Here is a 16,107-nt window from a genome sequence, read left to right on the forward strand (position 1 = left end):
TATTTTATTTTGTTTTATTTTTAGACAGAAGATTGTTATGTCTAACAGAAAAAAATGTTAGAGATTGATTTGCACATTAATTTTTTTTGGAGACTGAAATGTCTATTTTTAAAATTTTTGGAGCTGATATGGGTAATTACTTTGCAAGAAAATAAACTGAAGATTGATTTGTCTGTTGGAATAAAATCTTGAGAATTGATTTGTGCATTAATTTTTCTTGAGAACTAAAATATCTGATTTTAAAATCTTTGGGGACTGATTTAGGTAATTACTCTTTAAAATTTAATGTATTTTCTTATGGAGTTAACAAAAATTTAATATTTAAATATTTTTGTCTAAAAAATTCATTTTTTATAGATATAAAATTAAGTTAAATTTTTTATAGTTAGTTTTGTTAACGTGCAAATATTCAATAATCAGAATTAGTGATTTTTCGACCTAATTAATAAGAATATATATGTGTGGGGCAAAGGTTTCGGTATTTTCTTGAAATTAAAGACAAATTGTATTCTCTCGTGTATTATTATAGATTAGGTCTATTTTACATATTTTTAATATATGAAATGATCATATATTCAAACAATTTAATACATAATTACAGTTTAGATAAAAACAAATTTTTGAAACACATATTAAATATATTCTAGAATTAAGTAAGTATTTTCAAGTTTTATAGTTTCACAAAAATAAAAAAATGCAATAAATTAATTATTTAGAGTATAATTTAAACTATGTGTACAATTAGACTTATATTAAGATTATATATAATATTTGTTATCCTTTAATTTTCAAAAGATGTCGAACTAATTTCTGATTTATATATATTCACATTGATATCTTTAAAATTATATTTATAGGATAAATTTGTGTCGTGTTTTACAAAAAGATAAAATAATATTATTAGCATCATACCACGTTTAGCTATCTAATTTAAACCCGAAAAGATTAGATAATGAAAAAATTTAAAACAGATAATTATTTCAAAAGACAATAAGGTTTTTTGACAAAAAAAAAATACTAACCCAGTTTTTGAGATTTATTTTTATCGGATGGATTAACTTTTGTGCCAAAAAAAGTTAATGTCTTTTTTTAGCATAGGAGCTAATCAGTCCTAAAAAAAAGATTAAGGGTCGGGTTGGATATTTTTTTTTGTTTTATTGTCCTTTTAAAATAATTGTCAGAGGTCGAATGGAGTATTCACTCTTAGATAATAATACAAAATAGAAAAAAAAAACAGTATATATATAGTAACGTTACCTGATCTTAGTTTTATTTTTTGTAAAGTTACCGTATATACGTACATCAAATAATAAACAATAAATAAGTAATTTGAGTTAGTCTAGTGATTTTATTTATTTGTTTGGAGGTTTTTGAAAAAAGATTCTCATCATTTTAAAATAATTTATGATTAGCTTGTATCTACAAAAGAGAGTTTTTAAAAAAATATTTGTTAACTGTAAGGAAATCACAAGCGAAAGAGAAGATGATAAGAGATTTAGCTATAGAACTAAGGGATAACAGAATAATCCGTTTTTTGGAGGATAGTTGATTACCATGTGGTGCTCTAAAAGTTATTTTTCTAAGACTCTTTTCGGTCTCAAATCTTTAAGAATTTGTCATAGGAAATTGTGGATTCTGAGATGGGTTAGAGTAAATTTAAAATTTTCAATGGCGACGAGAGTTATTTCAATTGGAGCTGAAACTGGTAAACCAGCTTCATGCGGCTCTACAATTAATGAAACTGACAACTGAGAGAGAAGACAGAATAGTCTAAAAATTTGATTAAAAAAAGTGTTTATTTTACTAACTCATTTGTGCAGGTGTTGCAGGCAGAGGTACTTCCGGCGAATATCACAAGTTATAGCTTTACTAGTATTATTTGGAGAGGATTCGTCCCACCAAAGATTGAGTTGTTTACTTGGTTTGTATTGGTTGTTAGGGTGAATACAAAGAAAAGACAGTATATATTAGGTGTTATTAGGTGTTATTGGTCAGCGAGACCGATGGAGCATGAAGTGGTGGTTGGTTGGCTTTTTTGTAGTCATTTGGACAGTTTAGCTAGAAAAAAATGATAAAATTTTCAGAAATTAAGGTTCAAGTATGGTGGCCATTATATTAACAGATCACTTATAAGTTAGGATGAGTAGATTGGTAGTGAATTCTATAGTTTATGGTAATGTCGGTGATGACTAGAAATTGTTATTTTTAGTGTTATATTTTTGTTTTTTCTTTTTTGTTTTATTTTATTGTTTTAATTTTTTTATTTCAAAAGAAAAATGTAAAAATTTAAATTTTATTTTGTATATGTAATAATTTATTGATTAAATTTTTTAATAAAATTTAAATTTATAATAAATTAGTTATTAATTTATTAATTTGGAGGATAAGGTGGGAAAAAAATTAATAAGTAATAAGTGGATGATAAAGTTGTATTATTTAAAGGTGGTCCTGTTATTATATATTTACTCTCTATCCAAGGTGAAGGTGGTGTGGTGTTTGTTGAAGAGGGCTTCGAGTAGTTGACAAAGACACATCTGTAATAGAGAGAGAGTTTTATGCATAATAAGGATTGTGATCATACGTAACTACACGAAACCATATGTGGTGACTTTTAAGGTGAAACTTTTTGAAAGCATATATATAATAACAGAATTAATAAGATGATACGGATGCGGGATGCCTGCTTGATTTGTTTATGTTGAACTATGAAATTGACTATACTTGAAGAAACTGGTTAACCAAATATGGCAGAGGTTGATTATAGGTTTCTAATTACATACATATCCTATCCACCAGCTTTTGCATCCAAAGTCTCATTCGGATATTCACAGGATGGAATAAGAATAATATATTGAATTGTCAGGTCTTTTTTTTTAAGAAAAAAAAAAGATGGCATAAAACTATTGAAAAAATGTACAATTTTGTCCTATATATTAATGGATAGCTGCTTTAATTAAAAAAAAATTATTGCGTACAGAGTTTATTTTTTTAATGAGATAAATAACACATGACATTATTTTTTTTGTGAAAGAGCAGCTGAACTGAAGCTGTTTTAGGTGTGAACTGTGGTTTGTATGTGATGAAACTGCAAATGTATAAGGATCGAATGAGGCTTAATGGACTTGACAAAGGACTTTTTGATATAAACAAAATATAAACAATATTCTCATTAATATTAAAGAATATAGCATTAAAACTAATTGAAAGAAAATGTGAAAAATAAGCAACAACCAAACTAAGTAGAAAACAAATTAAACAATAAAAATGTACGAGTATATTTGAAAGGAAATACACAAATTTAGTGAACAATAATTAATATCACTATTAATAACAACAACAAATCACATCTTAAAATATCCTTAAAATTTATAAATAGTACCGATTTGATTTTCGATTTACGAATTACACTATTTACATCTTTGACGTTATAAAATGCGTTATTATTATTATTATTATTATTATTATTATTATTATTATTTACATCAGAAATTATTTTTAATATGGAAAGAGAGATAATGTTTTAGTTAAATATTGATATTTAAAGTGTATTACAGTATTGTAAAAATTATTTAACACACTCTCACGTGATATAATACGTCTCCCACGTATTGGTCAATATGTTGCCATGTGTCCAACACGCCTTCTACATGTTGACCAGAATGCTATCATGTGTCCAACATGTCTCCCACATATTGTAACACACTCCCTACATGTTGACTTCTTTTCTATAAAATTCACCCCTCTGTAATTACACTAAATAATCCCATTTCCTAAAAAACACCAAAATTTTTTTCACACAAAAAAAAATCAGCCCACTAACAGATACAATGATACATAATTCAAAATATAAAATCCTATTATATAACTGACCAGCCAAACTAATCTTTTAACAAGTTATAGGTTAACCGCTTTGATTGTTACAAAAAGTTAGCAGAAACACGTGTCTCAAAATTAGTATATCAAAAAAAATATCTATATATTAGCTATGTACCGTAATGTGACCCTTTAAAAAATTATATAAAAAATATTGTAAGTTTTGATGCTTTGCAAAATTAGTTTCATTCTATTTTTTCTTTCTTTATCTCATATCTTGTCGTTGATGTGTCTTGTGACTTGTATTATAGGTATATAAATGGACTATGGAGTGTTTAAATTTAAATTGATTTAGATAAATTAATATTTTAATTTAATTTAAATTAAAAATTGGTGAACCAAAATTGCATTAATTTAAATTTGATTAAATTTTTTTACAAATTATATAGATTGAGTCGAATTTTAAATCTATTTTTTAAAATTTATCCAAATTGTATAATATAAGATAATATTATTATTTTACTATTAAATTTAAACTTTAACTTATAATATATTTAAGTTATTAGATATTTTTATTTTATTCGTATATTATTATTATTTAGTAAATATTTTATGAATATAAATAAATTTATTTATTTCACCAATCAAAAATTATTTCTATGTTTTAATAATAAAATTTTAAAATTTTATTTTTAAAAATTAAATAAATTATTGAGTTAGAATTAATTTTAGTACGATAAGATAATAACAAATATTATATTGGTTTGAAAGCCTAAAGCGTGGTTAATGTGTGTATTAGTGTTGCAGACTCAATATATTTATCTTAGTCCAATATATGTTACTTCAGCTAAATCAAGACATAAGCCCAATATATATGAAGATAAAAATTCAAAACCAAGATACAAAGAGAGAAGAGTTTTGTTAAGAGACAGAAAAGAAAAAGCAAAAAAAAAAAAAATATTTGGCAACATTATGATAAATAAGTAATAACTAGGACACTAACAACACAAGAAGGAGGATAAAGAAGCAAAATGAATTGCAATTGCAATCTTAAGGACAGTAGAGGGAGTTGAGCAATGAAAAAGAAATGCATACTAAGGAGGACAGTAGCTCGGAGCCTCGGACATCAAAAGTAGTGGAACAAAATGAAGAAAAAAAAGACATACTAAAAAAGGCATGAACAACGAAAATTAGTACAAAAAATGAAGAGGCAATTAACCAATTTAAAAAAGCAAGTTTCTTATCATATAACTGGCTCTTTAACAATATTTAAAGACACGAAAAATAAAGTAAAAAAAAATTTAGAGCATTATCTTATACATGTATAACTATTTTTTTTCTTTTGGAGCTTTATTTTACAATTTTTTTTTGTTATAGATATTTGATGTTAATCTTTTTGTATTTGAAAAAATAGCAAAACATGGTGAGTTGAAAAAATAAAAAAATTATGAGAAAAAAGAGGTAAGAGAGATACATTAAAAAAGTCAAAAGAAATTTTGTGTATGTTTGGTTAGTGATGAATTAAGTTTAGTTTCTCTTGTCAAATTGAAATAATATTTGGTGGCTATTGAACCGATTGGGTTCTCTTTTGCCAAGTTGAGACAGCACTTGGCAGTGACTAGGCTTGATTAGAAGTTTAGTGGTTGATACTTAGATGAATTAAGTTGTAATTCATTAGTATTGATATATGTAATTAATTTGATTACAGTGAAAATTTCACCATGATTGTAGTGGAGATTGGATATAAATTTTATTACACAAAAAATCGAACTAAGATGCATACTTGCCTAATTATCTTCTTCTCTATTCTGTTATGTTCTAGTTTTAGAGACAAAATACAAAAAATTTTCTGCCTAATTTATTTCTGCAAAAGTAAAACAAAACAACTTCAATTTTAAAATAAACTTGATTCAGTCCCTTCTCAAGTTCTACCATTACCACCATAAACCAATTCAATTTAAAACACTATAATTTAGATTGAATTAAATTTTATTTTAAAATAAATCAAACTGATATAATTTAAGCAATAATAAATTATGTATATAATTTAGATTGAATGATTTTCTTTTTCAATACCAAAACCACACCGGTAAACATCATAACTAGTTTATATGCTAATAGAAAAAGTATAGCAGAATAACATTTTTTCTGAACAATATAAATAATAGATTAAAAAAAAGGTTAATTTTAATGTTTAAAATTCAAATTTTGAATGAATTAGATTTAATCATAATTTTAAAATTTTTTTTATTTTTATCGCAATCGCTCTCTCACAATCCTGTGCTACTACTGTCGCTGCTGTATCGTGGCCTCGGTGCCTCACAGCTGCTATTTCGTTACTTGTTTGTTATCAACTAAATTGGATGTTCATTTTACCATGTATGCGGATAGTTCTTTTCATTTTAAAGTGGATGTTTATTTGAGTATATCATTGGTATTTTACTTGATTTTCTTGATTCTAAATGTACATATTTCGCAGCATGTTCATTTTACTATGTATATAGATAGTTCTTTTCACTAAGATGTGGATGTTTATTTGGGTCATACTGGGTAAACGAATTAAAATGACACGTGATGGAAGTGGCGAAGACACAACGCAGCGGCGTGGAAGCAAGGGCAGATGTGCAACATTGGAGCAGCGACGGAACAAGGCTTCTGGTTTGGCAATGGTGTGACGTCACGGAGGGAAGAAAAAGGTGCACAGTGGCAGCATTGCTTGCAGGAAAACAGGGATGGTGCGACTCATGGGAGAAGAAGGTGCAGCGACGACGTCGAGAGCAGGAGACGTGATGCAAGGAAGAAGAAGGTGCAGTGGCGGCGTCGGAGCACAGAGACGGCGCGACGCATGAGAGAAGAAGGTGCAGCGGCAGTGCGGCATATTGCTTCTTCAGACAGTGACAGCGGCAGTGAAGTGCGTTAATGACGGCACAACAGAAAAAGAGGAGTGAAGCGACTGTAGAAAAAGAAAAAAAGATAAAAGGTGAGAGATTAAAATTGTGATAAATAAATAGGGTAAAATATTTTTTGTTTTAGTGGATAAAAATGTAGTCTCACATTATTTGTATCCCTCGTTATCTATCTAGTATAATTCATAACAATATAGAGTATGAATAATATGTGCAAGAAAATTTTATTGTAAATTATATGTAACCTACTCATCATAGCTTTGTATTTGAGGGGGAAAAAGGTTGGCATTTTCTACAAATTGTGTCAATTCAGTGATCAGTAATCAATGCCTTCAAACTACCGCAAAAAAATTCTAACAGCAGTGATAATAATAAGCATAGTTTACAAATTCTATTTGTACAAAAGATAAAATTGTCTATGAAAAAAGAAAAAGTTCTGTAAGAACAATAATCTTAGGTGGCTTTATTTATACAAATAAAGAAATAACAATGCTAGGAACTAACTCTATATAAGCCAAGAATCAGCCAACTGGTAAACTAGAGGCACTGGTGACTTTAACCGGATATTGCTACTGATAGGCACACAGATGTTTCTTTTTCTTGTAAATTAGATGGTTTTGGATATGATTTCTATGTTTCATGTGTTACGCATTAATAAAACATAATTAATTATATGAAACTACCTAATGAATGATCAAAGCATCTGTTCCGTGATTCTCTCCTATCACTAGCGTATCTTCCCTCATGTTTTGAACGTGGTCAACAATAATTTAAAAAACAAATTAAATTATAAATTAATAAAACTAATTATAATTAATTATGTTGTTCCATTAAAAAAAATGCTTGATAACAAAGCAAAGTAAGTTGATCAGTTAATTAAATAGAAATAATAAAATAATAAATCGGAGTTAGTACTCTAGTTTGTACCATCCAAACAATTCAATTGTTTAACGTACTGCCTCCATTGCAATGGTTGAATTTTTCAAGGCTGATTATTAGTTGGTTCCATATACTTTTCTATAAAGAAAAGTAATTAGAAAACACTTAAGTGCATAAAAAAATTAATAGCGGCTAATAAAGTCAAAATAAACAAGGAGGCGCTCCAACTATTATTTAAACATGCCAGTGAGTTTGGTAGAATGTTAAATTCCCCGCTATAATAATTTCACACTGCATAAGAATTAAGATTTGGCCAACTCAAATTCTATACGGGCTTCGCTCTGTGCACAGTGCACACTGAGTTGCTGCGTACCAGACAATTTTTATTCATAGTAGCTAAGGTGTTCGATAAAATGTCTGACACAAGAATTATTGTGATTAAGCTTGATCCTTCTTCTCAATTTTCTGTTCTGAAACAGTAAATCAAATAAGAGTCTCTCCGGTGACCATGATCCCGAGCAACAACACACGAAGGTAACTCCTCTTCCAATTATCATATTCATTCTGCAGTAAAGTGCACTACACTAATGACAATAGCACCTTTGCGCTCACTTTAAGAAAAGGGTTCTGCTTCAAGTTTCCAAACCTTTTTCTTCATAGCAAACCTTGCTTTGGGTTAATTGTGATTGTGTTACCTTGTTCCATTTCAATTTGGTTGAGCACCACTTTGACCCGCTTTTTGTGTTGCTACAACAAAGCCCCACACACTCACACACACTCTCTCTCTTCACATGATGCAAATGCATTTTACAAAAGCAGAGATTTTTAAAAATGGAAGAAAACTCTTTCTTTTGCGTACATTCGCAGGAAGAAAAAGAAAAGGAGAAAGAAATAAAACTCTGACCGAGACATTACTTTCACTTCGTCAGAGAGAGAGAGCACCGCATTCAAAAAAATTCCCCTTTTCTTCTTGTCCTTGCACTCTGCAAAACAAGACAACAAACACATCATTTCCTTCTTAAAAATTCCTTCTTTGTCTCCAACTCCGTAACCTCAGATTCCTTTTGTTTCCCTCTTTGTTGCTCAGAAGTCAGAACTTTCTTTAACTTGTTGAAATTTTCAATTTTGGGCTTGTTTGATCACTTTAACGTGATATGGGTTTGCACTAAAATTAGTCCACCTCTAATTTTCAATTCTTTCATTATCTTTTTTCTTTTCTTATTGGCTAATGGGGATTTTTTTCCTTTCTGAATTTCAAGTTATGTAGTATGTACATGCCTCTCCGGATTCTCAATTGCCCAGTAATTGGAATATACTTTGGTTTTGAAATTTCTGCATAGTGAAAATCTTCTTGATCATTTTAGCAGTAGCTGTTATTATGGGTAGTGGTAATGGTAGAGTTGATGTTGTGAGTGGCAAGGGATGCTCAAGGCTGTTTTCATCTTCGTTCAGAGCTTTGCAGCCATTGGAGCCAATGTCTTCTGTTTCGTCCTCCCCACATATTCGATCAAATGCTCCTTTTGCTGGTCTTGTTATATGCGTTACTGGGCTATCCAAAGGTGAGATTTTGCCTCAATTTCATCTTTGGTTTATTGAATTTGGTTTCAATTTTGTTATCAGAGTCTGGCCTGATTCGTTGAGTTTTGGTAATAAGGTCTGGATACTGTTCCCTTGAGACAAAAGGAAAAAATCATATGTTCATTGACACAGTGAACAGGCTCTCTGTCCCTTTCCCTTTTGTTGTTTTGTGAAAGAGAGGAAGGGGTGAGAGAAAAGGGGATTGATGATTGTGCTTCTTGTAATATAAATTGTAAAATAGATGTCAAGTAAATCTGGAAACCTTCCAACAGCGTATATGCAAATCAAGACTGCTGATATAAGCCGTTTCTGTTGGAAAAAAATGTTCATATATAACTTGTTCAGAAGGATTAACTTAAGTTGTATATCATTTGATATTTGAGATATCCTGATTCCTATGCAACTCCTCCCCCCCGGCCCCCGCCGCGGCTCTCTCTCTCTCTCTCAATGTGTCACAAGTTGTGGAGTAATCCCTGCTGTTTTGTGTTTTGGCAGAAGCAAGGAATCAAGTCATGGAGGCAACAGAAAGATTAGGTGGCCAGTATAGCCCCAATTTGCATCCACAGTGTACCCATTTGGTGGTTCAGATATCCTTTCCTCTTTCTGAAACATATTAATTTTCTTACGTGGTGATAGCCCCAATTTGCATCCACAGTGTACCCAGTAGGATTAGGCATTTTTGTGTATTGTCACACACTGAAAAAGAAAACTGTATAATCCATTTTTTTTTTCTTCTAGCTTTCATGTGCTTCAGGAGAAAATATTATATTGTATTTTATTAAGCCTTCTACTAATTTGATTCTACTGAATTCAGAAAGACCTTATCACATGATACATAGAGTTGGCTTCTCTTGATCGTGTTGTTTTCATGGCATCAATTTTTCCCTGGCATTCATTTTGTATTTACACTGGTCTGGTGCTGCCATTAAATCCTTAACAAACAGTACAGCTTTGGAGGACGCAAGTTTGAGCATGCGCTGAAGCATGGAGCAAAAAACGGTCTCTTTGCTGTCACACTGGGTTGGTTCGTGGACAGTGTCAGGAAAAATGGTACTTGAGCTCATTTCTTTTTCAGTCAAATAGTCCATAATTGTCAATCTACAAAAGCAACCAAATGGTCAAGACTGTATTCTCAAAATGAATGCTTTTGTCTTGATGATGATAAGTAATCAAATATTAGATAGCAAAATTGAGCTGTTTAGCTGTAATTGTTATGAACTGAAATAGATTTTATCTGCTGCAGTGAGGTTGAGTGAGTCCCATTACAGTCTGAAGAGTAATGTGGACAATAACACACGCTTGGATGACTTTAAACTGCTTCCTGGGTATACCGGTGCCGAAAATTCTTGTCTTCCAGCAAGTCTACGTGAGACCAAGAACGTTGATAATGTTGAAGAATTTCAAAGATCTTCTGGTAGAAAATCTAATAGAAGTGTGGACTTCACTTTATCTGGTTACTCCATCTATATTGATCCTGGAATTTCATGTGAATTGAGGAACAAGGTAAAACGATGTATCCTAAAAGTAAAAATCCAGAGATTTTCTGCTCATACTAGTTGTATGTGATGTTTTCCACATTATATGGAGTCTGTTATTCATAGGGTGGTCATCATGAGTTCTGTGTTTCAATTAAGCTAGTGTATGTCCAATAAACTTAGATGCTTTGCACATTTGATAGGTTGTTGATACTGCCACAAGAGAAGGTGCTAGTCTGGCGGAACGATGGTTTGTTGGCTGCAATGTTAGTCATGTAGTGACTGAAGGGACATTTGTACAAAGATATCTTGGATATTCAAGTAACCTCATCACAGTATGTGCTTCTAAATTGTGTTTTAATATTAATCTGAAAAATGGGAATGACTCTTTTTGGAGGCATGCAATTGTGTCTGAAGGCTTGCTCTACTACATTGCTTATTTAAAAGTGCCAATACGTATTCTGGAAGACATTAATGTTATATTGCACATTAGAAGTATTATTTATATCACAATGAAGTTCTTTGATATATGATTTGTCTCAGCCACTGTGGATTCTCAAAACAGCCAAGGAGAAATATGCACAAAGGCTTGTTCATATGTCTGCTGATTTGGCAAAGCAAGTTGGGTTGATGCTTGAAGACATTCATAATGGCATTTTAAGGGAGGTAATTTCTCATTATACTCCTTTAAAACCTTGAATTCACTATCCCATTTTCTATTGTGCTTGTATGTATCTCTAGTCGTGTGTGATTAGACAGTAAACACTGATTATCAACATATTGGCAGAAGATGTAGTACTATTATTGATAACATTCTGTTTGTTGTATCTACAAAGACGTGAACCTTGATATATTTGGTGATGAAATACTTAAATAAGTTGTTGTGGGGTTTAATTCATTAGATTATTGACACTTTTTCCTTATAACTGGATGCTAAAGGCTTCACTTATTATATTATGAAGTTCTAAAGCCCTAGATGCTAAACAACACATCCCCCTCTTGCCCGCCCACTCGCTTCTTTGATCATGGAATCATGACATGCTTTTCATTGATATATCAGGAAATAAAGAAGCAAAAAGACAATGAAGTTCATCAGGGCAGTGAAAGTGAATATAGTTACCACGAGAGGCAACAAATAGTGAATGCTGCAAAAATTGGTGTAAGAAGTCGCCGTGGTAGGCAAATGCAGGTCGGTCTCTTGCAAAGTCTTTCGTATGACAGTTGACCTGAACCTACCTGTTAAGGCCTCTAAGAATACCAGTTTGCTGATGTTTTATAATTTTTTTTTTTCTGAAGAGCATCAACTGATTAATTTTGTAAGCCAGTACTGGAAGAATTTGAGTTTTAGGCATGTGCATAAATGATTCCTAAGTGACACAGCTGTGAAAAAGAATTCTTCGTGTTCTATATATGACTAAACATTGGATCGATGACTTTTCTTTTCAGACTTGTCAGACTCCAATTCGTCCTATAACTCCTAACAACCTTCTAGACTCTATCTGCTGGTCTATATCCGAGCCAACTTCAGCTGCTTCCATCTATACAGATTCTTTCAGTGTTGAAGATCATACTGAAAATCATAATACTTCAATATTTCTTGGTGCAAAAGGGGATGGCAAGGACTCAGAAGCTTCATTTTCAAACTCCACTCGTCATCTGACCGAAAGGTTGTTGGCTTCCTCTATGCCATAAGGTTTATATTTTAATTGTGGTGCATGTAACAAATTATTTGGATTCTTGTAATCTTAATAGTTTCCCTGCCTTTTTCCAGCGAGAAATCAGAGTTGATATTTAAAAACCATTTTCTCACCATACTGTTCCCAATCGACCGATTTGCCGAGATGGGTCCTTCTTCACAAACATACTTCAGCCATAATGGTTTTACATGTCTTCAGGTGTTGGATCATATCCATGCATTTTATCAGGTGCAATATTTATTCTCTTGAAATTTTGCATGCATGTTTTCTTAGCTTTCTGGTTCAATTTGGTTTCTATGTTTATATTTGCACCGAGTCACTTACTCCACAATGATTGTCTAAATTCTACTTTTATGTTAGGAGAATATGTCAAACCAAGAAATAGAAGCTGCAATTCATACCGATTCAAGACATGCTGATAGGCTTAGATCAGTGTACCGCAGTAAAGAAACTGCAGAGCGTGGCTTTGTGTTGTTCAAACGCATTGAATTTTTAGGAAGTCGCACTAGTTTTGAAATGTTGAAGCGTGTAACTGGGGACAACAACTCCAATGTGTATGAGCTATTACTTAGGGCTTAAGGTATATGAACCAAGTTAGAATGGCCAGTTCAGGTAGCATGCAAAGTTTTTTTTTTTTTTTTTTCATGTATAATTAGTCTTGAGGTGTAGGAATAATAACTGTTTCGTACTCAAGTGATAAATTGAATTCACATCAAATTGTTAAGTTATACAACAAAAATTATAACCCCACTTCCTGTGTTCCTGTGTTGAGTTTTCTACTCTTTTTATTTATTGATTTTTTACTCATTATGTCCCAGTTCTCTCAAAGGGAGGACTTCTTCAAGAGACATTTTTTGTTTCTGAGGACTCGTCCTTCTCCACCCCAAATTGGTAATACTAGTGCCACAATTTTACACCCACAATACATAAAAAAACCATGGTCTTGTATCACTGATTTGAGAGAGTTTGTCAAATCAATGGCACAAAATAATAGTCTTATGTGTTGTGGCCACAAAGTCGTGGTACTACTATTATCTTATACAAGAGGCAGAGACTAAGCATCACCAATCTTAAGCTTCCCCAGTCTTTGTAGCTCATGAAGTATTTCAACTGCAGCAGAGTCATATGAACTCTTCTTATCAGCTCTAGCTTCTCCCTTGCATTCTATATTACCATCATTCGGTATGCACAAGGTTATTTTTGACACAAAGCAGTTGAATCCCTTTGTTCCTTCCAGGCCTTCGCTGGATTCAAACAGGGATCTGTACAAAAAGACACTGGTAAGAAGTAATGCCGTATACTGGAGCAGAACTTTCTTTTATTTTTTTTCCTTTCTTTTCACAGTCCATGTCATTACTTGGACCAAGAAAATATGCATATATGAATGCTAAAAATGATTAGAAAAAGTATGAGGAATGTGTGATGAAGTAGAAATTAATTTGTGGATTCACCTATCTTTATACTCTATTGAATCAAATTCTGGCAATGGCCACTGTAATCTCTTGCACAGTTCATATAGTGTGGTTCGGGGTCCTCCTTTCTTCATATTAATAGATGCAATAACTGTAGAAGATGAATCAGCAATGAAGTGAGAAATCTAAGCATCAGTCTATATTCTGATAAAAGCACAAAAATGAAAAATGAAAATCAATGACACAAACCTGGAATGGAATCAGAGTCCTCAGGAGATGAGTCTTTGTGGGGCAAAGAAACAGCAGATGCAATTTCTGCTGTGTTAGTTTCATCCACTTTCGCCCTCTTATTCGATACTGCCTTTGACGAATGTCCATCTGTTAGAGCAGTGCAAATACCAATATTGGTTTCTGGATTAGACGAATCGCATAGATAGTCAGGATTCTCTCTTTTTCTCTTTGGCATGCTACTGCCATGAGAAATTCCCTTCTTCTGTACAATCACAGATAAAGAAAGAAAGATGACCACAAGAGGCTGTATAATATATATTAGAAATTAAGAACATATCATATCTCAGAATATATTCAGACAAAAGAACAGACCTTGAGATCTTTCAACAAGTGAAATGCAGCTTCTCCTTTTGCTATTTTTTTATTCATTCCGTTTCCCTTCCGAACTAAAAGTGCGTTTTCCAGTTGTACACTAAGTTCAGCATGCACAGTAGTTCCCTTCCTTTTACAATTTTCTTTGATAAAATATCCAAGAGAGTCACATAATTCAGTTAGTTCACGCAACGGAGGCAATTCAAGTTTATCAGGGGTAACAATGGGAGACAACAGAGGATTGAAAATTCTCCACACTTCATCAAGATTGAGCTTGGTATCAACTAGTATAGCCCCAGCAATACTTTCCACTAGATCTCCAAGTGCCTATCATGCGTAGAAAATGATCATTAAAATCATCTCTAACAAAACTAACAGGAAAATATTAAAATTGATTTGGTTTGTAATGCCTTTGATTCAAGTGCATGTATAAATCCACCAAAAGATACTTGAATTTGAGTAAATTTTAAGTCTACTTTTAAGTATTTGATTATTTTTGCGTATACTACACACATTTTACCTATTCTTAGTCAGAGTAATATATCAAATCATTAAAAAAAAAAAAGCCATGTGAAATCAATTGCAAGTTTGCAACCATATCTTGAGTTTGAAACATAGAATGATCACTCTAGGAACCAACCTTGGGGGCTTTAACGCCTGGGAGTGATCTGGTACTGCTCTCTGATTCAGAAATGACCTTAACATATTCTGATATCTGGCTCACCAAATCTCCAGAGCTGAGCAGAAGGTGTGGGTAAAGGTTTCGTCTAACGGCAACTTGAGCAAAATTGTCATTATTGACAGAAGCAGAACGCAAGTCAGTAAGCTCTCCTGGATCAATATCTTTATGGCTCTGATAAAGATGCCATGTAATAAGAAGATCCAATACAGAATCGCCGAGAAATTCAAGCCTCTGCCAGAAAGTCAAGTAGTGGGAATTGAGAAAACGAATAGATAATATCTAATGTGTATAACACCATAAATGACCTTGCATATTAGACGGTAAATAAATAACTAATCTATGCGAGTTATTTATGAATGGAATTCACGAAACTTCACATTACCTCATAGCAGCAACCAATCCCAAGTTCAGCCTCAGATAAATGTGTCATTGCCTCCAGTAAGAGTCCCTTAACAGAAAATTTATACCCAATTTTCATTTCAAGGGTTGCAATCTCGTCTTGTTTTGGTGCATATGTATGGAGAGATGCAGCAGCAATGGCTTCCTCAACCAAGGACAGTTCTAGCTCAGAATCAATGCCAAGCCACTTCATGACACGTAGTGCAGCAATCAATCCGCCAACTACATAGTATGCTCCTATAAGAGCTTCAACACAATCAGAAATTGTCTTTGAACACATCCAGCGGTGACCCTGGTCACAGAGCTTTCCGACCACAACTTTTGGATCTTCAGTCTGGAATTTTCCATCCACAGGAACTTCTGGGGTTTCCACCCCACATTCACAAGAAACAACATGTATAGAACGCTGTCCTGGAGCAACCCAACGGCGTGGTTCAAATGCAGAATCTTGGATATAGCCCTACTCAAGAAAACAGCACAATAATATGAATTAACTCAATTGATTGCTTGGCCACTTACTGAAAGCCTCATAACAAGATTACTTTGGGATAAAAAATCCCCAGAATGTAAGACACACAATTATTAAACTAACCGTATAATAAAAGAAATTCTACATAATAAATTAATCATGAGAGAAAAAATAACAAAAAAAAAAAAAAGATC

General features: G+C 32.3%; 2 protein-coding genes across 6 annotated transcripts in view; one reads left to right on the top strand and one right to left on the bottom strand.

Annotated features, from left to right (window-relative positions):
- The first annotated feature begins 7,859 nt into the window (after nt 1-7,859).
- On the top strand, nt 7,860-13,007 carry LOC107470654 (uncharacterized). 5 transcript variants are annotated; one of them, XM_052255059.1, is made up of 11 exons: nt 7,860-8,132; nt 8,858-9,157; nt 9,672-9,763; nt 10,124-10,226; nt 10,420-10,679; nt 10,855-10,986; nt 11,195-11,317; nt 11,712-11,840; nt 12,098-12,318; nt 12,423-12,576; nt 12,709-13,007. In XM_052255059.1, the coding sequence occupies exons 2-11, from the start codon at nt 8,977-8,979 to the stop codon at nt 12,925-12,927; spliced, it is 1,614 nt and encodes a 537-aa protein (XP_052111019.1). In that variant the 5' UTR covers nt 7,860-8,132; nt 8,858-8,976; the 3' UTR covers nt 12,928-13,007. The 5 variants fall into 5 exon arrangements, with proteins under 5 accessions (XP_052111019.1, XP_052111020.1, XP_052111021.1 ...); XM_052255060.1 differs by having other exon boundaries at nt 8,866-9,157; XM_052255061.1 differs by having other exon boundaries at nt 8,963-9,157.
- A 7-nt stretch (nt 13,008-13,014) lies between these two features.
- LOC107470616 (endoribonuclease Dicer homolog 3a) overlaps nt 13,015-16,107 on the bottom strand; it is an 11,267-nt gene continuing 8,174 nt past the window's right edge. The window contains exons 20-25 of the mRNA XM_021132972.2: nt 15,428-15,904; nt 15,004-15,276; nt 14,364-14,690; nt 14,010-14,253; nt 13,800-13,911; nt 13,015-13,610 (exon numbers count right to left, since the gene is read on the bottom strand). Coding sequence (XP_020988631.1) covers nt 13,403-13,610; nt 13,800-13,911; nt 14,010-14,253; nt 14,364-14,690; nt 15,004-15,276; nt 15,428-15,904 — 1,641 coding nt within the window. The 3' untranslated portion in view covers nt 13,015-13,402. The remainder of the gene's footprint in view (nt 13,611-13,799; nt 13,912-14,009; nt 14,254-14,363; nt 14,691-15,003; nt 15,277-15,427; nt 15,905-16,107) is intronic.

This window comes from Arachis duranensis, chromosome 10 (genome assembly GCF_000817695.3).
Source record: "Arachis duranensis cultivar V14167 chromosome 10, aradu.V14167.gnm2.J7QH, whole genome shotgun sequence".
Classification (NCBI taxonomy): domain Eukaryota; kingdom Viridiplantae; phylum Streptophyta; class Magnoliopsida; order Fabales; family Fabaceae; genus Arachis; species Arachis duranensis.

Coding starts and splice junctions, on each gene's coding strand:
- LOC107470654 (XM_052255059.1), top strand. CDS start 8,977: ATGGGTAGTGGTAATGGTAGAGTTGATGTTGTGAGTGGCAAGGGATGC. Junction 9,764..10,123: donor GTACCCATTTGGTGGTTCAG/ATATCCTTTCCT, acceptor AACAAACAGTAC/AGCTTTGGAGGACGCAAGTT. Junction 10,227..10,419: donor GGACAGTGTCAGGAAAAATG/GTACTTGAGCTC, acceptor TATCTGCTGCAG/TGAGGTTGAGTGAGTCCCAT.